General features: G+C 36.1%; 2 protein-coding genes and 1 pseudogene across 3 annotated transcripts; 1 reads left to right on the top strand and 2 right to left on the bottom strand.

Moving 5' to 3' along the window:
- Window positions 1–8,867: 8,867 nt before the first annotated feature.
- LOC116115757 (protein OVEREXPRESSOR OF CATIONIC PEROXIDASE 3-like) lies at window positions 8,868–11,407 on the bottom strand. Its single transcript, XM_031401886.1, has 4 exons — window positions 11,198–11,407; window positions 10,270–10,722; window positions 9,316–9,624; window positions 8,868–9,075 (listed from the first exon to the last, which is right to left on the bottom strand). The coding sequence occupies exons 1-4, from the start codon at window positions 11,405–11,407 to the stop codon at window positions 8,926–8,928; spliced, it is 1,122 nt and encodes a 373-aa protein (XP_031257746.1). The 3' UTR covers window positions 8,868–8,925.
- A 1,808-nt stretch (window positions 11,408–13,215) lies between these two features.
- On the top strand, window positions 13,216–15,467 carry LOC116115756 (annotated as a pseudogene).
- A 6,414-nt stretch (window positions 15,468–21,881) lies between these two features.
- LOC116115736 (uncharacterized RNA-binding protein C17H9.04c-like) lies at window positions 21,882–22,948 on the bottom strand. Of its 2 annotated transcripts, none has more exons than XM_031401873.1 (3): window positions 22,539–22,948; window positions 22,252–22,365; window positions 21,882–22,148 (listed from the first exon to the last, which is right to left on the bottom strand). In XM_031401873.1, exons 1-2 carry the CDS (start codon window positions 22,904–22,906, stop codon window positions 22,275–22,277), a joined length of 459 nt encoding a protein of 152 aa, XP_031257733.1. In that variant the 5' UTR covers window positions 22,907–22,948; the 3' UTR covers window positions 21,882–22,148; window positions 22,252–22,274. The 2 variants fall into 2 exon arrangements, with proteins under 2 accessions (XP_031257733.1, XP_031257732.1); XM_031401872.1 differs by having other exon boundaries at window positions 21,882–22,157; window positions 22,539–22,947.
- Between the last annotated feature and the right edge of the window lie 895 nt (window positions 22,949–23,843).

Here is a 23,843-nt window from a genome sequence, read left to right as displayed (position 1 = left end):
TTTTGTTTGTTTATCTTTTTTTTCTTTCCTTTGGAGCCCACTACCCGAGCCTAATGTTATAAGCCTACAAAGACCTTTTGATTCTTAGCGATGTCTAATCCTCATTAGTGGAGAGTAGTTCGATATTTAGGCTTATGAAGTTTGCCGCCATTTGATAAACTTTACATATCTGCATAAAATAATCCGAGAAGTCGGAAGGTGGATTAAAGTGGGGATCACCTACTCGGGGGACCAATAAAGAAAGATAGTCGATGTAACTTATAACTTCTTGGAGTGTTGAACATTTTTCCAGTAATAATTTTTCAACAATCTTTGAGACTTTTATAAATTCTAGGCAATTCGTATGTTGAGTGAAGTCTAATTCTTGTTGTTCATTTCTAGTCTTATTGTGTTGTGTTTTAGTTTTTATTGTTTTCTTTTTGAGTTTTGTACATGATGCTCGAGGACGAGCATGTCCTTAGTTTGGGGGTATTTGATAATCTGAGAATTATACTGTTTTTATTAGGCTTTTAGGCTGGATTTAGATACTTCTTAGTTCATTTATGCTTGAATTGCTACCTATTTCTTTACATTTTGTGTTTCAGGATAAAATGGATATTTTGAGCAAATAATGAGCGAATTGGAGTTTCTGAACTCAGAAGTAAGCGGATCTCAGAATTTGGGAGAGTTCTAAAGTAGAGTGAAGCACTATGAAGCTTGTTCCCATGGGAGAGCATCGAAGATCGAAGATTCAAGCAAAGAAGCAAGCGGAGGGCAATTCTATAATTTCAGAATTCTTCATGGAGGTTCGCCACGGCGAAGTTTGTTCTTCGCCGCGGCAAAATGAGTCAAGCACGAGAACCCATTTCACTTCGTCGCCGCGGCGAGATTTCTTCTTCGCCGTGGCGAAGTCTGCAGTTTTCAGTTTCTTTAAAATGCACAGTTTCAATTTTAGGCAAGTTGTTAGGTTTTTGGGCGAGGTATAAAAGCGAAAATTTACCATTTTGAGAGGGGGTTGAGTTTTCCTTAGTCGAGAGTAGCTTTTTCATCTTCTTAGTTTTAGATTTGACGAATTTGTGTTGAAAAGTGGGAAGATTTGGGATTAACTCTGGTGGATTCTTAAATTAGGGGAGATTTCTTGTATTTTCTCTCATTTTTATTATGTTGAACTTTGTGTTTACTGTTTTTCCTGCTTATTGTATTGATTTAGCTATGAACTAACCCATTTTGGGTTAGGGTTTGATGTAGTTCGGATTCTCATGGATTGAGCAATTGATTTTTATTATTTTTATATACTAGTGCAAAGACTGTGTGAGTATTCTAAATTTATTGTTTTTAATTGATGAACATGACGAGATTGAGAAATGAGTCATGTTAAGCTTTTTGGGTAATCACTATTTTAGTATTAAATGCCAGAGATAGATTTAAGAATCAATGAAATCAAACTAGGATTCTAGGTGCTTCATGAGCTTAGAACTATTAATCTTGAAATTGTCGGGTGCGGAAGTTTAATAGGGAAAAGTAAGAAAACATAGCCTGAGAAGGTATGTTTACAATTTAGAGAATTCGATTTACAATCAATACATGTGAATATGGAAATAGGATAATCTGTAGATTTAATCCATAGAGTCCGAATGAAATCAAAACCCTACCCATTTGTTTAAATTGATATTACCTTGTTTTTAATCTTGCTTTCATAATTTAGCTTTGAATATTTATAAATTTTGTTTTAGTTTTAAGTTTAATTTTCTCCCAATAATCCAAACAAACTCGATTGCTCCAACTTGAAAACAGTAGAAAACTTAGTGCTTAGCAACAAATCCTCATGGGAACGATACTCACTCATCACTTTATTACTTTGTGCAACTAGTGCACTTGCTATTTTTGCATGTTGTAGTAAATACACATCATCTACCTTATAAGACATAAATTTAAAGCCTTTGATAAGTTCAAAGAATTCAGTATGTTAGGCAAAAGTATTAGGGCTTTTCGATCAGATCGAGGAGGTGAATACTTGAGCTTACGGTTATATGAATACTTGAAAGAATGTGGGATTGTATCATAACTCAACCCTCCGTATACACCCCAGCACAATAGAGTGTCTGAGAGGAGAAATAGGACCTTACTTGACATGGTTAGGTCCATGATGAGTTTTAGTAGAGGAGAAGTAGGACCTTACTTGACATGGTAAGGTCCATGATGAGTTTTAATGATCTATCTGCATCATTCTGGGGCTATGCCCTAGAGACTACGACACATGTATTGAACCGTGTGCCATCAAAGTTTGTAGATAAGACTCCATATGAACTATGGAGTGGGCAAAAACCTAACTTGTCTTATCTAAGGATTTGGTGTTGTGAAGCTTATGTCAAGAAATTAACTTCGAACAAGCTGGGCCCAAAATCTGAGAGATTTTTTTTTTTATCGGGTATCCTAGGGAAACCAAAGGGTACTATTTCTACCACCTAGAAGAGCGTAAAATTTTTATTGCTCGTACTGGTGTCTTCTTAGAAAATGAATTTTTCTTAAGAAGTACTAGTGGGAGAAAAGTATAATTGAATGAAGTTCTAGAACCACAAGGTACATTAGATGCAGGACGGAAAGATGTGCCACAGGAAGTGGTTGAACATTGTGAGGAGGCCACTCCACAATCCGTGGATCAAAGTGAACCACCTCAAGTAGCACAGGAGCTACATAGGTATGGGAGAGTATGCCATGAGCCAGAGAGATACAATTATCTCGTGACTCAACATGGGGATATACTAGTCTACCAAGACGATGAATCGATCCAGATTCCATTAAATGGCTTGAAGCCATGAAATCTGAGATGGATTCCATGTACCAAAACCAAGTATGGTCTCTGGTGGAACCACCTGAAGGGGTGAAACCCATAGGGTATAAATGGGTGTTCAAGAAGAAGACTGACATGGATGGCAAGGTAGACACTTATAAGGCACGACTGGTTGCCAAAGGTTTCAAACAAATTCATGGTATTGACTATGAAGAAACCTTTTCACTGGTTGCCATGATTAAATCGACCCGGATTATGCTTGCGATTGTAGCATATCATGATTATGAGATTTGGAAAATGGATGTCAAAACGGCTTTCCTCAACAGAAACCTTGAAGGGGATATGTATATGACACAACCCAATGGTTTCGTTCTTGATGGGCAAGCTGAGAAGGTATGCAAGTTGTAGAGATCCATCTATGGACTCAAGCAAGCTTTAAGGAGCTAGAACATTCGTTTTGATGAAGCTGTAAAAGAATTCGATTTTATCAAGAATGAAGATGAGCCCTGTGTTTAAAAGAAAATGAGTGGGAGTGCAGTAGCATTCTTGGTGTAGTATGTCGATGATGTACTTCTGATCAGGAATGATATACTAAACTTGCAGCCGGTAAACACTTGGTTATCCAACTGCTTATCCATGAAGGACTTAGGAGAAGCAGCCTACATCCTTGGAATAAAGATCTACCGAGACAGATCAAGTAGGTTGCTTGGCCTAAGCCAGAGTATATACATTGACAAGGTATTGAAGAGATTCAGTATGGAAGAATCCATGAAAGGATTTCTTTCGATGCCACATGGTGTATGTCTCTCTAAGGATACGTGTCCTAAAACACATGATGAGAGAGATAAAATGAAAAGGATCCCATATGCGTCAGCAATTAGATCCACCATGTATGCCATGTTATGTACTCGAATTGATGTCTCATGTGCGTTAAGCACTTATAGTAGATATCAATCGGATCCAGGTGAGCATCACTGGATAGCTATGAAGAACATCCTTAAGCACTTGAAGAGGACTAAGGACATGTTCTTGGTTTATGGAGGGGAAGATGAGCTCACTGTAAGAGGATACAGTGATGCTAGTTTCCAAACGGATAAAGATGATTATTGATCTTAATCAGGGTTTGTATTTTGTCTCAATGGGGGTGTAGTGAGCTGGAAGAGCTCCAAGAAAAGCACTGTAGCGGACTCTACAATGGAGGCTTAGTATATTGCATTATCCGATGCGGCCAAAGAGGTGGTCTGGATTAAGAAGTTCATCACCAAACTTGGTGTGGTTTCTACGATTGTTGATCCAATAGATGTCTATTGTGACAACAATGGAGCAATAGCTCAAGCAAAGGAACCACAGTCTCACCAGAAGTCTAGACACATACTCAGATGTTTTCATCTCATCAGAGAAATGGTTGAGAGGAAAGATGTATAGATCAGTAAAGTGCATACTGATGACAATCTCGCCGATCCACTAACGAAGCCTCTGTCGCAACAAAAGCATGAAAAACACTTAAAGTCATTCAGTATTAAATACATGAATGATTGGCTATAGTGCAAGTATGAGATTGTTAGAGTAGGTGCCCTAGAGCCAATCAATTATTGTAAAATTGACTCTATAATGAATGTTTATTTATCAATAAAAGGCATATTCTTCTATATCGTGTATGTAATGATATGTGTCCTTGGGATGGTAGAACCATGATGAGGATATCAAGTGTTTCAAATCTTGATAGTGAGAACCCTATGATCACATATGGTGGCCATTCTAGAAACGTCCGTAGCCCCAGTATTATTCTGACCAAGGACACAGATAATACGGTAAGGCTATCATAGTATTAAATGACCCTATCAAAAGGCAGTGACTGATCTCACTTGTCAAGGTTGTTTGTTGACAACCTGGTGCAACGCATGGGTGCTTGCTGGAGGCAAGTTTACTGGATAGACCCACTAGAGGATTCCATATGGATGGTAACCCCAGTGTCTATGGAATAAATCATCTAACGGATGGTGGTGCATGTGATCCTTAGACTTGAGATCACCGGAGTGCCTTGTGCACCAATTGGTGTAGTTTGACACTAGCCCAACATAGTTCTATTTAGAGCTATCAATATGGTAGTGATTAGCTATATTGAGAAATGAATCGAGACTATGGTGGATCAACAAAGGATTCATCACTCCTAGGTACGGGAGAAGTTATCACATTAGGTAATTCAGTAAATGGCAATGACACTAAATATGTGGCTATAGTGGGATTGAGTTCATGCTCAATCCAATTTAATATTCCTGTCATTGGTCTAGTAACTGAATACAAAAATGTCAAGGATGTCTAAGGTTGACACTATTTTTGTACCTCAGTCTCGATCCTAGTTATTAAAAACACGTATTATACGCGAATTGTACGGACAGCCGTATAATTTGCATATAAAATGCACGTATACGTATTTTGTAAAATCTGCCAAATTATACGCTTATAATAAGGCTTCCCGTATAATTCGCAAATTATTGGGAAAAAAAAAAAAATAGAAGCTCACCCCCAAAAGGACGTCGTTTTAGTGGGTTTTTACTAAAAATTAAAACAGATCTCTTTTATCTCTTCTTCGGTTCTTCTTCAGTTCTTCAGTTCTTCTTCTTCCTCAGTTCTTCTTCAGCTTTTCTTCCTCAATTCTTCACATTTTCAACTTTTCTTCATCTCTTGTTCTCTTCTTCCAAGCTTCAACTTCAAGTTCAGGACTTCAAGGTACACACTTAACACTTGTTCTCTTCTCTTTGAATCTCATTGGTTGATTGCTTGTGTTTGTGTTGGTGTGACTTGTGAGTAGTAGTAGTAGGAGGGGCTGGTGGATTGATGGATTTGTTATGTTGATGGATTGATGGATTTGTTTGAAACATGTTTGATGAAATGCTTGTGAAAGTTATATTTGTATTTGTTAATTGTTACTGTGGTCTTTGCAACATATATGTATGAATTACTTATTATCGAATCAAATAGAGGTTTGTTGTTTATAAACTGGGCCAAGTTGAGCAAATATAAGTAAGTATTTAAACATTAATCATAAAATGGCTTTTGATGATCATGGAGATTGGTGGACTCTGGGCTTGATTGGTCGTCTGGTTGCACGAATGGCTTGAGGGGATGCTTTTAAGTTTGAAGTAACTCATGATGAGTAGTACATTTTTAGGAGTTTGGTGTCATAGGGGACCTGATGCCCTGATTCTTTTGTTGTTCCAAATCTCAAGTTCCCTTTTGCTTTAAGTACAGTTTCAGACATATATGGATTATCATTTTGCTTTTGATGCCATAACTGGATTGAAGTGCATAGGGTGCTCTGTTTTGGATCTCATCCTTAGTAAAGAAACAACATAAAAGTGCAAAAAGTTTGAGCTCTCTTTAACTTTCCAATTTAATATTTTTCTTGTTCAAAGAATTAGTCTTTTTTTTATCTTTTAAATCTTACACGGATGGAAAGCTTAGATGTACAATTAGCATGATGAAATGCATTAATTTCCGTAACTTTTTGGCTTTTCAATTGGATATGGTTTTAGAGTAAAAGGAAAAAGTTACAATTGTGAGATGCAATGCATGGTACAAGTTATAAAATTTAGAGGAAAATATTTCATTCACTTTATTACACACACTGAGTTTCACATTGTTTATTGATTTCATTTTCGTAGCCTTGTGTTGAGAGAATAGAAGAATAAAAATTTTAGTTTTTATTTTTTAGTACTAATAATATATCGGAATATTGAAGTGTGTTGGGTTTCATGTAGTGGATATATGGTTGGAAAAGCAAGAATATATCAGTACCAAACATCGAGTGGGGTCTGCCTCATAATCATTCAAAGTAGAGAAATTAAGATGATTAGATGGTTGTAAGACAATTGAATCATACTTTTACGTTATTAACATTTCTGATCTTACTACAAAATTTTGCTGTTAATCTGAAAATTTTGATACAGACACTATCGAGAAGATTTAAAGTTTATTTTATCAATAATTTCCGTCCAGAACCTTATAGATTAAAGACTGATCTCCCTCTGCACCTGACAAATAATTATACGTTTCCTCTTTGACTCAAGGCCTCAAATCTATGGATTGCATGGCAGATTAGTTGATAATAATCTTAACTAAATTCATGTATACGTGTGATGTAATAGCCACTGTCTACTCAAATACTTATATAATAAAATACATATAAAATAGTATAAAGAGTTGGGCCCAAAATTTTATTTTTATTAAACATATACATTCTTTACACCAAATTTGTATCATGTACAAAAGTTATCGAAAACATGATGGATAGTGTAACCACTTCTCTTCGCGTGCCGACGTCCATCCAACCGTGTCCTCACCTAGATCCTGCAAAACATAGGAAACAACGGGGTGAGCACTAAAACAATGCTCAGTAAGTAAATCCTCTGCTCGTCTAACCCCATAACTCTCTCTCTAATTCTTTCTTTACAAATTCTCATTTACTCTCTCTTTTGTACTTCTTTCTGTGTCTCTTTCTTAGAACTCTTTTCTGCTGACTCTCTTTAGTAAGTCACGGCTCCATCTTACCGGGGGCACGGCCAGGACTCATCCCGCTCTCTGTGACTTCCACTCTTTCTTAGCCGATCGGACTTAGTTATGCATGGATTTGGAACCCTTGGCCATGTGAGTATATAATCTCTCTCTTGGGTACTCTCGGGTATAGCCCTCATCCGCATGCACCCTCACGGGTACACCACTTCTCTCTCTTATACTCATGTCACTCTCTCAATGCGGCGTACATGTGGGAATACTCTACCCATTACTCATGGGTTCCCCATCGCACAACCTACTCTATTCTCTTTTCTCTTTTTAGAGACACACCCAAAATACTCTACTCTTTTTCTACTCTTTCTCTAATGCATAATTAATGCATATGGATGATTTATGCTCATTAATGCACTTATGAAATGCAATTATGCTATGTAGCAATAATTAAGGTTCTTTACTCTTACTCATGCCTTTCTCAAGCATTTCATCATACAACTCATGTGCATCTAAAACTTTACTTTAACTATAACTATTCTCTTTTCTTTAATCATCCAAAAATGGGAGAAAACTCCCTNAGCTTAAAATAAAAAAGTTTATTTCAATTTATTCACTCCTATTCATAACATTACAACCCATTAAAGCTCAGGCTTCACTATCGATCTTCTCAAACATTTCAATCGTAACATAAAGTAGCAAAACGCCATAAAGTAACCAATGTTTTAAAACCCGATCCAGTCCAACCAGTTGAATCAGGGCCCAAGGCCTTCATCGGGCCAAGTTACCAATTTTGTTGTTCCTGACAAACCCTAGAGATTAGAAAGACTATCGACGAACAATTGATGGCTAAGATGTTAGGGGTTTTGAAAAAGAAGGCCGATGAGTCAAAAGAAGGCGATGAAGGTGATTTTTGGTGAGTGAAACAACCTGAAATTCCAAAAATTGATTGACAGCAACAACGCAATGTTGCCAGCAATTGGCGAAGCGAACAAGGGTAGGGTGAGATAGGTTTTGGTTAGGAGGTTGAGAGGAGAGTTTTTGTGGTGACAAGGTGTGTTGTCGATGCCAGAAACATGCCCTATTTGGCCTAGGTTGTCGACACCAATAGTGTAATTTAGGATGTTTTTGTAAGATTTCAAACCTATAAAAACATAAGTGTAATTTGTAAAGATGTTTTTGTTGAATTTCAAACCTTTATATACATGTTGATGTCACCGATTTAACCTGCTAGTCAAACCGGTTCAACTAATCAACTTGAGACCCAACCACTTTGCTAAGTTCCACCTTGGGCCGGGTTTGAAAGCCTTGAAAGGAACACATTTCGCATCGAGTGTCACTATCTTGCTGAATATTGATTCATCTTCGTTTTATTAACTCAAAACTTTTAATTTACAAATTAGTTTTATTAATTTATGCTTACATTGGTAATAATTGATATTTGTCTACGTCTCTTTGTCCAGGTTTTGCACATTCATATATATGTATTTCGAACCAAATGCTTACAAAATATGAAACTTGAGACTTGAGTGGGTGGGCACAAAGTCATGGAGCTCTTCATCATTGACAAGCCAGAGAGACAAAACCAAGCTTGAACCAAAATGCTCTCATTATACGTTACAAAATATAATACAAGTATACACATTGTTTCAACTGGAAAAGACAGTTTCAGGATCAGACCGTTGATATGGAGCACGACGCTCAGGTACCCCTTCTTCAGCACGTCTGTCCTCAAACCACTTCACAATTCTTCGGCGGGGCAGGTTAGTCACTTGAACAATGCTGCTTATCAATGCATTCTGCATCGCTTGCAAAAAAGAGCACAGAATATTAAAAACAATGTTCAACCACAGAACAGGAGTTGACTCATTACCAATAAGCTGCTTCATGGTGCAGCAAAGTTGTTAACCAAATGAAAACAAGGTTTATAAACAATCAAATTTAGAGACGTAAGAAGCACATATAACTTTTCAATTACAGATGAAAAATTTGTTCCAGTGCATAAATTGCAATATTAATCTAGAGAAATATTTACTTACAGTGGGTCGCTTTGATCTTCTATAAACCAGTTCAAGGGTTTCCACTTGTACTTTCTTCAGTCTCTTTTGTGCAAACCATCTATGTTGCCTAGCATGGACTGGCTCTTTCACCTTAGACTCAAGTTCTACAGCATCAACGGCAGTTTCCTCCATAACAGTTTCTTCTGGTTTGACTTCAGGGACTGATACTCTAGGTGTTGGTTCATCAGGTAAAGCAGCACTCATCATAACAAGACTTGGAGGGGGATCACGAAGCATTTCAAGAACAACAGCCCTATCAAGACAAAGCTCAGCAGCAAGATTCTTTATCTGCACAATAAGAGGAGAGTGGTCATAATCTAAATTATCAAGAAACATGATCAAGCACCTAACTAGCACAGTCAATTAATTGAAAACCATGCTGAGAGGATTTTCTTCCATTTATGCACGCTGAACAAATATTTTCTGCATACAAATCAAAGGGCTATGAAGAAAATTAAAATTAACCTTGCTGTAAGTCCACAATCACACCAGGATTTCAAACAAGAACAATTCTTCAGGAATTCTATTTCTCTTTCAACATAGAGGCATTTTCTGAACTAATCTTTGACCACATAATTGAACAAATTATAGCAATTTTCCCAAAGAAATGTTATAATTTACCCAACAGATTTTCAATTTCATACGGATTCCCCCAAGTTATTATCAAGTGAAGCAGATAGAGTTCACTATGCGAGATGTCCAGCTAGGGTCTTGCAAATTCCAAGCAAACCGTACATCAACCATATTTATAATAATTAAGGTAATGGATCTCATTTTTTTAATTAATACCACTATTGATTTTCAATCGAACATTCAACCTACTTAACAATTTGGCCATTGGGAAACGAAGGACTGTGCAGCTGATGGGTAATTAGATTTTATATGTTCTGGTCCACATTTGACAAAACACAAGGATCAAATTGACAGACTTACACTAGTTTTACGACGGCCAGTTTTTAAAGCATAAGCCAATTTTCGAAGTTGCCAATTCTTAAGCCTGACTTGTCCTTCTTTTTCTTCTTCTTCTTCTTCTTCTTCTTCTTCATTGTCTTCATCTTCTTCATCCTCATCATCGTCATCATCATCATCATCATCATCATCATCTTCTTCTTCTTCTTCTTCTTTTTCTGCCACTACTACTTCTTGAGCATCATCACCATCGCTTTCTGTCTCAGTTGTATCTGTATTTGACATTTCCATATCAATATCCCCAAGTGCCTCCGCTAATTCACATGCAAGCTTATCAATATCTTCTTCATTAATCTCATCGTCATCATCTACCTCTGAGTCATCATTTTTAAGATCTTCTTCCAGCAGACTAAATAGCGCCTCAAAAGGATCATCCTCAAAATCATCACCAGCGTCATCTGTTTTAGGCCTAATCTTCTGTGGAAACAAGGAGACATATCATTCAAAACAAATACTTATATGCCAGAACTAAGTATAAATAAGTTCCTTATTGACAGATGATATCAAAATTCAGTCAAAAATTATATCAGCAAGGATAAAAAGGTATCAAGAAAAAACTAATTAATTAATTAAAAACAAAATCCATAGCAGCCAAAAACATTTATTGGTAAAAAATTTAGTTGCTTTAGCTCAGGTAAGCGTTAAGTTTCAATTTTTTTTTTTTTCCATAATAATTGCTGGAGCAGGTAGATTCAACATGATAATTGGAGGAAGCATAATGAACAAATTCATTAAGTCATTACTATCCCACGCAGAAACCAAGTACTCAATCCGAGGCAAGATAGAAAAAATTTCTAGCACAACCCCAAACAACAGAAAATGCACAAATTTAAAATTCGAGTGCCGTATTCTATTTCTCAGAAACCAAACAAGACAAAGTTGTTAGTCTTACCTTGTTTTTCTTCTTAGAAGAAGATGAGGTGACTGCAGGGCGGTTGTTTCGACGGCGTGAGCAGACGAGAGTAGAGGGAGGAGGAAGATAACGTGGGAGAACCAAATTGACGGGTTTAGAATGGCCCAAAAAGAGTCGTTCTTTGTGAGAAGAAGTTAAGCACCGAACACCCTTATAACTGAAAATCCTGGTCGATAAAGCTAACTCCATGGCTCTCTCTTGCTCCCTCCTCTGGGGTTTTGGGATGGTTTTATACTATCCACGAAATAAGGAATGCCGTTCCAAACCCTTTGCCAAACACAAACTACTTAAACGTAATTACAAAAAATTATTGATACATTAATCTACTTTAATTAATAAATATAATATCACCGTTGTGGTTCTGGGCTTCTGGCATCTTCAACTTCGTGAGGTATCTAGACTAAGAGTAAAGCTACAGAGTATATATTGAATTTGTACATCGTGATAAAATTCTGATCATTAATTTATTATCAATAATCAATAGTCAGAATTTTATCATATCATTCAATACACAAATTCAGTGTAAATTTTTCGATAATTCTATCATTTTCCCTAAACTAAAATCCCCTGTTAAGTACTGGTGGAAGAGGTGGGGGATAAAAATCATGTTTAATGAAACCTAATCGGCCTTTTATCATGCTTGGGTCTGGTACTTTGGGCTCTTCAGCCCACTTAGTCGTGGCTTCATCATCTCATTTAATTTAATGATTCAACAAATTTCTTACATTCTTAACTTAATTTGTTTGACACTTTTATGAACCGATCATTTCCATTAATCCAACAGTTTTAAAGTTAAAAATTCAATCTTTAATATTATTTACATTTTCTAGAAACATAAAGTTTTAATTGTGTAATAATCAAATATGGAAGACATAACAATTATATATTAACTAAAATGAGACTTTCGGATATATTATTCGAGAAGTCTTGAGTTTATAACTCTTCAATTGCTAATAAGTTATTAGAGGGTTTATCTAATTGTTAATTTCAAAAACCTGGAGAATTAAACGAGTGATACGTAAATTAATCTAAACACTTTGGAAAAAAAAATAAAAAATTATCTTATTAAAATTTGTCCATAACATTAATTATGGGGTTATGACTGTGGAGAGCGGAGAACCTTTGGGCAAATATAGTCTTTAAATTAATTAAATGATTAAAAATATCATGGGATGTGTTTGACTTATTATTTTTATCCATATTTCTAATCTTATTCTTCAAATATTGTCTAATACGTTATTCCCAAAATATTAGTCTATTTTTTTTAATTACTTTTAAACCCTATAAGTTTATTAATTTCATTAAATACCCAAAAAAAAAAAAAAAAAGGTTTAAAAACTAACAAAAACACTTCCATCCACCAATACTTGCCAGATTCTGGCAATCACCGCCGGTGGTGGCTGGAATCTGTCACAACAGTCACATGAGCACCGAAAATGGCCGGTAATGGCTAGATATGGCCGTCAGCGATGGTCATATCTTTGGCCGTCAACGACCCACATCCGGCCTTAGATCTGGCATTTTCCAACCAGATCCGTGGTGGATATGGCCAGAAAAAGCCATATCGATCAAATACCAGCCAGATCCGACCGGTATATGTGGTTATCTAATTTTTTGGCCAGATTCTAACGATGGTGGCTGAAATCTGGCACTACTGGTATAGGAATGTTTTTATCATTTTATAATATTTTAATATATTGGGGTGTTTATTAAATTAGAAAACCTTGAAAGCTTTTTTATAACTTTTTAAATTTTATTTCGTAATACTTTCCTATCCAACTATCCCTAAAATACTACCCAAAATAATAAACCAAACGCCACCATGAGTGCAATAGCCAACGAAGCAAGCATATGATAGCGAAATAATTGTTAGATTTTGAAACCCCAAAACAAAAACTGTCCATAGCGATGTTGTGTAATTAGGCACTAGAACTAGACTGTTCGATTCTGATACCACGACTTTTGAGAGGTAAGTTGAGTTGAACCTTCCCTTAACAATGGCAACTCCTTCATCATCATCAAAAGGATGGATAAGCAATATTACATCAGTTGCATCTCGGGTTTATTTCTTCCTAATCATTCTCCAGATCCCGCTCTTCAGGTATTACAATCACATAACCAATACCCAGATTAAGAATTGTTCTTTTACCTTCTGGGTTTTACCTTTTTTTTTTTTAAACGCATATAAGTGTTTGTGGGTTTTTTGGGTCTCAGAATTCACTCTAACTAGCTTATCTGATCATCAAACTGAAAGGAAAAAGTTACACGAAATGCCACAGATTGGGCCTTATAATATGGTGGTGATAATTTTTATCAATCGGTTTTGAGGTTGACTTTTGATAATTTTGCAGAATTCTGCGTGTTAGACATCTGTGTGGTACTCAAACGTGTTTCTGAGTTTTCTCTTTAATCATGAATAATTTTATTTTGCACCTTTGTGGCTAATTTTGCTTTTGATTGTTCTTGATGCTTGCTTGAGTTAGCACTTAAATCCAGAGTTGCGCAAGAATTTTTATATGTATGAATTACTTGTTATCTAATCAAATAGAGGTTTGTTGTTTATAAACTGGGCTAAGTTGAGCATATATAATTAAGTATTTAAACATTAATCATAAAATGGCTTTTAGTGATCATGGAGATTGGTGGACTCTGGGCTTGATTGGTCGTCTGGTTGCACGAATGGCTTGATGGGATGCTTTTAAGTTTGAAGTAACTCATGATGAGTGCTACATTTTTAGGAGTTTGGTGTCATAGGGGACCCGATGCTCTGATTCTTTTGTTGTTCCAAATCTCAAGTTCCCTTTTGCTTTAAGTACAGTTTCAGCACATTTTAGGATTATCATTTTTCTTTGATGCCATAACTGGATTGAAGTGCATAGGGTGCTCTGTTTGGATCTATCCTTAGTAAAGAAACGACAGAAAAGTGAAAAAAGTTTGAGCTCTCTTAACTTTCAATTTAATACTTTTCTTGTTCAAAGAATTAGGCTTTTTTTTATCTTTAAATCTTACAGGATGGAAGCTTAGATGTACAATTAGCATGATGGAAATGCATTAATTTCCGTAACTTTTGGCTTTTCAATTGGATAGGGTTTAGAGTATAAAGGAAAAAAGTTACAATTGTGAGATGATACAAAGCTGATTTATGCTATTTTTAGTTTGATTCTCTAATCATGTTATGTTGACTTTGATGAAGTTTCAATGAACTTTCAATTTAGGTAAGCTGGATTCACTGCTCAACTGCCTCTAAAAATTGTTCTGCCATTTTCTAATAGCATATTTTGTGGAAAAAGAGATGTAGTTCAGACAAGCATATCTATTTGTCTACTGCTGTGTAGATTAGAAATCCAAAAATAAGTGAAAAAAGTTGATGTATTTGCTTCAGTTGGCTTAGTTTCTTTAAATTTTTGTTTTTACAGGGTCCATGCAGAGCTGGTATGTGGCAACACCCATCCATGTCACTTTTCTCAGGTGATTGCAAGTGATATCTTTCCCACCTGTGTGAAGGCCCTTCTTTATCCTGGAGCTGTTGTGCACGGCCTTCTCCAAGACATGACTGTTCCAAGCTGGGATAACTGTTGGACTTATAACTTAACCAGCGGGAAGGAGGCCTCTGCAGTGACTGATCTCCAGCGCTTAGAGGTTCCAATTTTCCACTTTTCATCTTCCTCTAATTGATTTTTGTTATTTATTCATAAGTGGTTCTCAATCTTCCCCCCAAGTTTCCCAGTCAGATCTTTGATATGCAAATCATTTCTAGAATATACAATGACTTGTGTACATCTAAGAAATTGGGAATTTAAGTAGACAACATAATTGATCCTAAGCCACAGAATCGTGTTGTCCACTGGTAACTGGCTTCACTTTTGTTCTCAAATTCCCTGGATTTAATTTTTACTGTAATATGTCATATTTTGAGTTCGTTTTCTAATTGTAGCTATTATTGATTTCTCTGTCATGCTGTTTTGTACCAGGTTCTTGCAGGAAGCTACTCTCTGTGGCAGGAGCACTTGTGGGTATCTTAAAACCTGGAAGGATGGGTATGTTTGGGAACTTTTAATAAATGGGGCCTTATCAAGGAAGGGATCCTCGGAAAGTCAGCAAGCAGATCTACCAAATCTGTCTATGTCATCCAACAATGTTGATTGGTGCTATGTGCCTTCTATCAATCAAGTATGATATGAAGAAGTTGGAAGAATGCACCAGCTCGACCATTGCAAAACTGGGCAGAGGTCTTCAAAATCTAAACTGAAATGGTTGAAAGTTAATTCAGATTGAATGACTCAATTTTTGTGGTTCTTGAGTTCAAACTGTAAACCCGCTGGCAATTTTCAGGACTTGTGGGCGTGGAACTGTACTCCTGTCTGAAGTACAACATTCAAGAATTTTTCCAATTTGATCATTTGAAAGAACCAAAAGAAACAAAATGGGCGATATTTATTTAAGTACTCCATTTGTTCAAATTTTCCCCACATCATCATATAATACTAATTTTTTCGTAAGTTTAACACTATTTTGAGCGTTTGGATAGTATATTTGGGTGGCTAAAATTCAATTAGCTCATTTTTAATGCCAAGTATAGCAACATAGCAAACATATCAATTAAAAACATCTACAAAAACAGTATATCTTTAGTATAGATGAAGATGAAGTTACACCAAACAAATAGCCTTTAGATGCTAAAGACTGATGCTATGTAAAAAGAATGCATCCTCTATATGAAGTGCCCTCTCTTCGGCCCCTACACACCATAAGTGACCTTGCAACTCCAAAACCCCTTCATGTTTGCTGTTTCCCTATAAACTTGAACAATCTAACTGCCCTGTCACATGCTAACTCCTCTCCAGACCATCTTTCCTCACCTGATGTCAGAATTCTTCCCATGCACAGTGTAAACTTGTTCTCACCACTTGGATATATATTCACAAAACATCCACTTCAATGTCCTAACTTGTCCATACAGGTAATACACCAAGAGTGTGAATAAGCATTGCGATGAGTGACCCAATGTCTTGGAAAGTTTCTTCCGCAGTAAGATTCTTGATGTCGAACCTCTGTATCCAATATTACAACCAAACACTCCTGATTTGAAACAATCCTTCTCTCATGACTTCAAGCTTCGACATTGATAAAGTAACCCTTTTCACTGTCTGAACACTTGATGAGATCATTGACATCTCAAGAAATTCTTCCATTTGCAGGAAACTGGAGAATCGACAACTTTTGCAGAGTTAAGCTTCATCCATGACATGGAGTCAAGATCATTGGAAGTTTCCGGTCAGCTAAAAACTTTAGACAGCTGGAAACAATCTGCTGACCCATCTTGTCCCTTGGTGGGGCATGATTCAATAAATCAATTTCTAATTTCAATTCATTAATATCTCTCAGTGCACGGTCCATATCCGGGTGTGTAACCGTGGGCATATAGTGAGACGAACAGACTTCCTTTGCTGGGGAGAAACTTTGAGGAAGTCGTTCACCTTGGTGAGTGAATTCACAACCAAAGGCTCTTTTCCCCTGGTTTATCAAAACAAATCAGTGGGGCACTTTTTGAATCCCCTAAGGAGGACACCACATTCTTCTGTATCCTTTGCTGAACTGAAGGACACCCAAGAAAAACCCTTACAAACGACTTAAAAGTACGCCTTCTATTCTCAACGCCTTCATCAATGACAACCGAATCATCTTTGATATTAAACTAGTCTCATCAATCAAATCCACATTTTTAAATAACTGGCTCATCTTGTTATCTTTGGAAACACTTTCTCATACATGCATAGCTCAAAAATTCTTTAGGGGACTCTCCAGAGCAGTGTAAACATAAACGTCAATTGCACAGCTCCATTCCGCTTGGTTTATAATATTTTGAACCTTGTAGAAATATTCCACTTGTATAAGCCATAGCTAGTCAAACCTCAAAACAGAAGTGTAAATTTAGCTCCTTACTGACCTGCAAAACCAAAACTCAAATTCCAGGTATAATTAAATAAAATAAAATAAAATTCTCTGAAGCATATATCGAACATATGGTAGTAGGGCCATATTGGATAAAAGAATACAGGAGACTAAAACGTAAAACTTGCCTTAAACTCCTTGATGCAAAAATCACAATTACAGAACCCGGCAACATTCTCTATTTTTGTTCAAAGGCCTTTTTTAACGTCGGCCGAAGCTTAGGTGAAGCAAACGGTCCACTTCATTTAAAAACTTTGGGTTAAATAGACTTTGTGAGTGTTCTGGAGCTGGGCGTAGGCCCATTAGTATATATATAGAGAATGGGTTAAGTTTTGCAGAGAAGGGTAAAACGTTTTTCTTCATTTGTTAATTGATGAGGTTGGAAACAAATGTAGATTTCTGTTTGTTGATGCTTAAAGCGGGTTCAGGAACATTACGGGTCCATTGGTTTGTGATTTTAGATAAGATTTTGGAAACTATTAGGTAGTTGAATAGGGTGAGTATTACGAGGTAAAATTTAAAATAACAAAAACCTCGTAGGTTTGCTAATTTAATTAAACACCCTATAATAAAATTTTATAAAATGACAAAAAACACCCCCCACCACACAGTGCCAGATTCGGCCACCACGTCGGAATTGGTCTAAAAATGGCGTTACGAGCAGACGATCGGATCTGGTAGGTTGTGCGGCGATATGACATTTTTCGGTAGAAATACCAGATCTGGCTGTCGACCACCTAAAAGGCCAGATCAACGAATAAACAGCCAATTCCGATCGTTTCTACGTCGTTGTGACAGATTTCGGCAACCACCGACGATGGCTGCCGAATCTGGAAACTATGGGTGGGGGGGTGTTTTTGTTAATTTTAAACTTTTTTCTAAGGGTGTTTAATTAAATTAATAACTTAAAGAGTCTAAAAGTAATTAAAAACATATAATATATTTCTCAAATAAAAACAAACAGTTATTTTGGGAATATGATAGAGAATATGTATGAAATAATAAAAAAAGGAATCCTAGGCTCCGTTTGGTTCAAAATTGGGGGTTTTGGGAAAGTTTTTTGAAAAAAAGTTAAAAAAAAGTTGATGGGGGGTATACGATGTAGAATTTATAAATTAAAAAATACCCTTATGTGTTTTTTACAAATACCCCCTTAATAAAACATTAAAGTTAACAAAAATACCCCTAACCCACCTCAAACACCCCTAGCCGCGACCACCATCGGAGGTGGCCGGAGTCGCCTGATGGGGGCATGACCGGTTGGATCTGCGATATGCGTCGTATGGCCTTTTCGGCCAGATCCACGGTGGATCTGGCCGTATTTGCTCTCAACAACGGCACACAAACGGTCGTCGTTGATGGTCAACGACGACCGTTTGTTGGTCATCGTGACCGAGTGTTACGGCCAAAGATCTGGCCGTCAACGGCCAGATCTTTGGCCTTAGATCTGGCCTTTTCGGCCAGATCGCCATCCTACCAGATTCGGCCATTTTCCGGTAGTGGTGGCCGGAATCTGGTAAATGTGGATTATGGGGTGTTTTTGTAATTTTAAAAAAATATTTAGGGGTATTTAATAAATTAACAAATTTAGAGGGTTTAAAAAAATTAAATAAATTGAAATAGTATCCCAAAAATGAGAATTTTAGGTATTTTACTGTTTAACTTTTGGGAATACCAAGAGTAGTATTCCAACTGAACCCAACGGAGCCTAATATTGTACATTTCATTAACTTTCTCCCAATATAGTGTGCCATGGAGGTTACATACAACTCAATAAGAAAGATTTTTAACACTTTGGGTTGCTAATAAAGATAGTTACTGGAATTTTTATCCAACCAAGAATTTTAAAGTCTCGAAATATTAGTTGAGGTGCACGTAAGTTAGCCTGACACCAAAAAGAATAAATAAAAGTTGAATATTTCAGCACCCCACCCCTTGGAGATCTGCTTCTACCATCGCTGCAATCAGCTATCATAAAGAATAAATTCAGACTTCAGTTCAGCATCAGCCATGTGATTCTAATATCAGAATTTTGATTTTTAAATCTATCATTTATGTGTAAAACAATTTAATTGGAAGTGTAACCTTAGTTGCATTACTGAACCAGCAGAATCAAAATCCATATAAAAACTTTCTGTTGAGCATTATATCGAACACATTGCGTCTGCATATTATAGTATAAATACTAATTAACAAACAAACATACTATGTGAATAATTTAGGGTTCGTTTGTTTTATTATTTTGGATATGATTTTGAGAATAATATTGGGTAGTTGAATAGGGGAGTATTACGAGGTAAAATTTAAAAATTTACACAAAAACCCCCTAGGTTTGTTAATTTAACTAAACACGCCAATACATAAAAATTTTGTAAAATAACAAAAACACCTCCACCACCCACAGTGCCAGATTCCGGCCACCACCATCGAAATCTGACTGAAAAATGGCGTTACGACCCAGACCAGTCGGATCTGGTGAGTAAGGCGTCGATATGGTCTTTTCCGGTCAGATCCACCACGGATCTAGCCATCGACGGTCGTAAAAGTCCAAATCTAGCCGTCAACGACGACCAAAGATATGACCATCATTGTTGGTCAACGATGGCCAAGATTTGGCTGTCGTTGACCGTCAATGACGGCTAGATCGGTGAATTACTAGCCAGTTCCAATCGTTTGTAGGCGGTTGTGACAGATTTTGGCTATCACCGACGGTGGTTGTCAGAATCTGGCAAGTATGGGTGGGTGGGGGTGTTTTTGTTAATTTTTAAACTTTTTTTCTAGGGCTATTTAATGAAATTAATAAACTTAAGGGGTCTACAAATAATTAAAAAAATATACTAATATTTCTCAAATAACAAAACAAATAAGTATTTTAAAAATAAGATTGGAAATATGGGTAGAAATAATAAAACAAACAGAGCCTTAATCATATGGGATCCAAAATACGAGCACCTAAACTCTTAAAACTAACCTTCAATTTCTTGATGCAAACGCCATTTTTTGTTTTTTGTTTTTTTTGTCTTTTTGTCTTTTTGTTTTGAATCATGATGAACCAAACTTCCACTTTATTTGAAATTTGGACTAAATTGTGGACCTTCCCAAGCTGGACTTCGGCTCAAATAGGGTTAGTGTCAATTGGGTTAGGGTTAGGTTTTTCAAAGAAATCTCCATGAACCAACTAAGAATTGATAAAAGGTGAAAAATCTAGTTGTAAGTATATGTATATCCCGGCTATAATTATATAACACCAAATTTAGATTTAAATAAAAGGCAGAATGTTAAGATGATATAATACGACAAGTAATGATGTTCCCTGAAAAATTAAAAGATGCATGCATGCTTGGTTTTATTAAGATAAAAAAGGGAATTACTTTGACGATATTTGAACATGGTGCTTGGTGGTATATAAAGTTTACAAAAGGAAAAAACTTTAAAAAAGGAAATATTAGAGAGAAAAAAGTTGTCTTGTTTTTCTTAGCATTTGACTATCACAGTTGTTGTTGATTAAATATATTTCAACTCTTAACACTGAATTTCTTCAGTTTCAGATCAGTAGTATAGCTAGTTTCGATGGTGTTTTCTGGGACCCAATTCCGCCATTTAAATTCACCATTAAAGATCCTCATGTTCTTCTTTCTTCAGCATCGATCCTCTCCATCTATTGTCTTGTCTTGTCTTTGTTGTAATTACTTATCTTAATCATCTATCAATAACCTCCTCATCATCATCATCATCTCTCCAATTAGAAACTACAACAAGAACTATTAATTATAAAATATAAATAGAAAAAACATGATTAAATGAGATGTACTTGGCTTCACTAACATCAAAAAAAGTAAAGCAAAAACGTAACATAAAGCTTAAGCTTTAAAGTGAAACAAAGAATCTTGCTAAAAGCTAAGTAATGGAGTGTAGTAGCAGACACTAATGAATGTGTGGTTACTTTTTGACCAATCAATAAAATATTTTTCGCTGTTATATAAACCCAAAGAGGTCAATGAGGGAACCCATGAAAGTTTGTTTTTAGCTTAAAAAGCTTTGGAATCCTATGTGAATTTTCTTACTTTTCTTACTTTTCTTTTTTTCTTTTTAAACAGACTCTCCCATTTAACTTCATTTTCCCTCATTCAAACTTAACCCCATCCGTTAATCATAATAAGATCATTTTTCATTACAGAATTAAGGACATGCTATGCATATGCATGTAAACTGTCAAATAATGTATCAGATCCAGGGGGTTTACATTACATAGAGCTTATCAGCAAAACATTCAGTTCTCCAGTAAAATATACAGATATAGTTGATGAGAGATCGATGCATCTGATTCTCATGTTAAACATAATTAATTCTCATCTTTAATATGTAGATATGATTCTTATTAATTTAAGTAGGGTATTGTTTCATGTCTGTAGCCAGAAGGTTAGATTAATACTCCAAAGATAGGGTTTGAATATCATTATCTCTGTCTTTTATCTTGCATTGGTATGAACAAAAGATCCCATAGTGGTCCATCTATATAACCCCTTTAAATTGCTTTGCAGAGACGAGCAATATGCTAATTGTTTACAGTTATAAGTCAAATATTCCTTGGACCACTTGTAGTTCATCAAAAAAATAAAGCAGTCTTGAACTATCGATAATTTTAACACATTCACAAAGATATATATAATTAAAGAGATCTAGAGAGAGAGAGAGAGAAGAAACATGAGCAACCATTTTTAAAGTAGCTTCAAATTAAACCATCACAAAAAAAAGACACTGATAGATATCAGATTGATAATACAGAACTACATGCGTATACTTGATATTAGAAACCTCACAAAATGCTAACAACTGAAGCCTTCATCCCTAGCTAGCAGAAGAAAACCCTTAAATCTCTAAAATTAAGAAATAAATAGATATGTAGATAGGGAGCAAAAAGGAGACTGAATTCTTCGATGCCATAGCCATTGTCTTAATTTCTTCATTCCATGTTGGACTGCAGTGGCTGAAAATTTGAAGTTAGTCAGTCTTTTACATGAAAGAAATTAATATTGTAAATTATTAAGGAAATATATATTAATTAATTAGAAAACCCTTACTCGAAAATTTAAGGACAATATGATTAATACGAAAACTTATTGCCAGAATCCCTAGGAGCATTGCATCTGAAACATTCCATACGACTAGCAAAGTTGTGTTCATTGCAACCAGACCTGTCCAATTCAATCAAGCTTATCAACAAGAATAGTATTTGAAATCACAGTGCATCGCATGCACGGACTCGTACACCATATAATATATCTATAAAGAGAGAGATGTGCAAATTTATGTTTGCACTAGACGTTTCCAAAAGGAAAAATGTAACGAGCAAATTAAATTAATGAACCTGGTACAAATCCAGTCCCCAGATTTCCATCCAGAGCGACTAGAGCTACCACTGGCGAAGCCAAAACTACTTCTCATTCGAGGCATGTCACCCTCAACTAATCCACCAGAGTCATCTTTGGAAGCGCCACACTTGAAGCAGCTGGAGCGGCTAGCGAAGTTATGGGCTCCGCAGTTGCCAACGGTGCAGTACCAGTCACCAGGCCTAACATCAGGACCAGTACTGAATCCAAAAGATGAGCTACTACCTCTCCCACCAAAACTTCCGTAATCACCAGGTCTTGGCTCTCCACACCGTTGGCATGAGTCCCTTCTTTGGAAGTTCAAGTGGTTGCATGACCTGCAATTCCAGTCTCCTGGCCTACTCATGATCTGATCATCAACTCACCCCACAAGACAAGAGAAAGTTATTAAATGAAATAAAAATAAATAAGTGCCGTAACATATAACATAATTGATAACTTTACATGCATAGAATTAGTTGCAGAAATATATAGGAAATGAAGAAGAGAAGAGGAAAAGCATGAAAATTAAAATAGATGTGGTGTGTAAGCTCTCACCTCAACCAAACAGAGTTGAAAAGGAGTGTTTAGGAAGAGAACAAGAGAGATTTGTGATTTTGGATTGGGGGTTAAGGTGGTTTATATACTTGTTATAAGACCTCGAGAATCGGAGCAGATTGAGGTTGCCAGAGGGAGGCTTACATTTTCTTTTTCATAGTCTTCACTTTCGCTCCTTGAACAATGGAATCACACAACACAACAAACTAAAATTTAAAGAAGAAATAAAAATTTTGAATTTGGATTTAAAAGATACTATTAAAGCCAATTACATTACACCCTCTTTTGAGGCTTCTAGTTCTAAAGGTGGCAACTGCTTAAACAATATGGCCACAACACAAATTGCATATCCAAGTTCCAAAAATGCCCACACAATAGCTTCTTGTATTGTAAAAGCACAACTTAATTAATTTGAAGAAAACTATATAGAATTCGATCCTCTGTCCATCAAATTTGAGATATTTCTAATAATCTCCTAAGGGAAATTAAGAATTATATATCATGGAAACCCTTAAAGGGTTGGTTTGACAGTCAAAAAAGTTTGTTCAATTCTTTGAGTTCTTACGTTCAAACTTTGAGGTCACTTATCACAATAACATTGTGGCTTACCTGATTATTTAAGCTTGTAGGATGTTTAAAAGATATCAAAGATTAGTTGAGGTACGCATAAACTGCTTCAATCACCCCGATTACCAAAAAGAAAGATTATATATCATAGAAGTATGACAATTTATATTCAGGCCCTC

This window comes from Pistacia vera, unplaced genomic scaffold, assembly GCF_008641045.1.
Source record: "Pistacia vera cultivar Batoury unplaced genomic scaffold, PisVer_v2 Contig752, whole genome shotgun sequence".
Classification (NCBI taxonomy): Eukaryota; Viridiplantae; Streptophyta; class Magnoliopsida; order Sapindales; family Anacardiaceae; genus Pistacia; species Pistacia vera.
The sequence above is the reverse complement of the archived record's forward strand: the minus strand, read 5'-3'. Positions and strand labels throughout refer to the sequence as shown.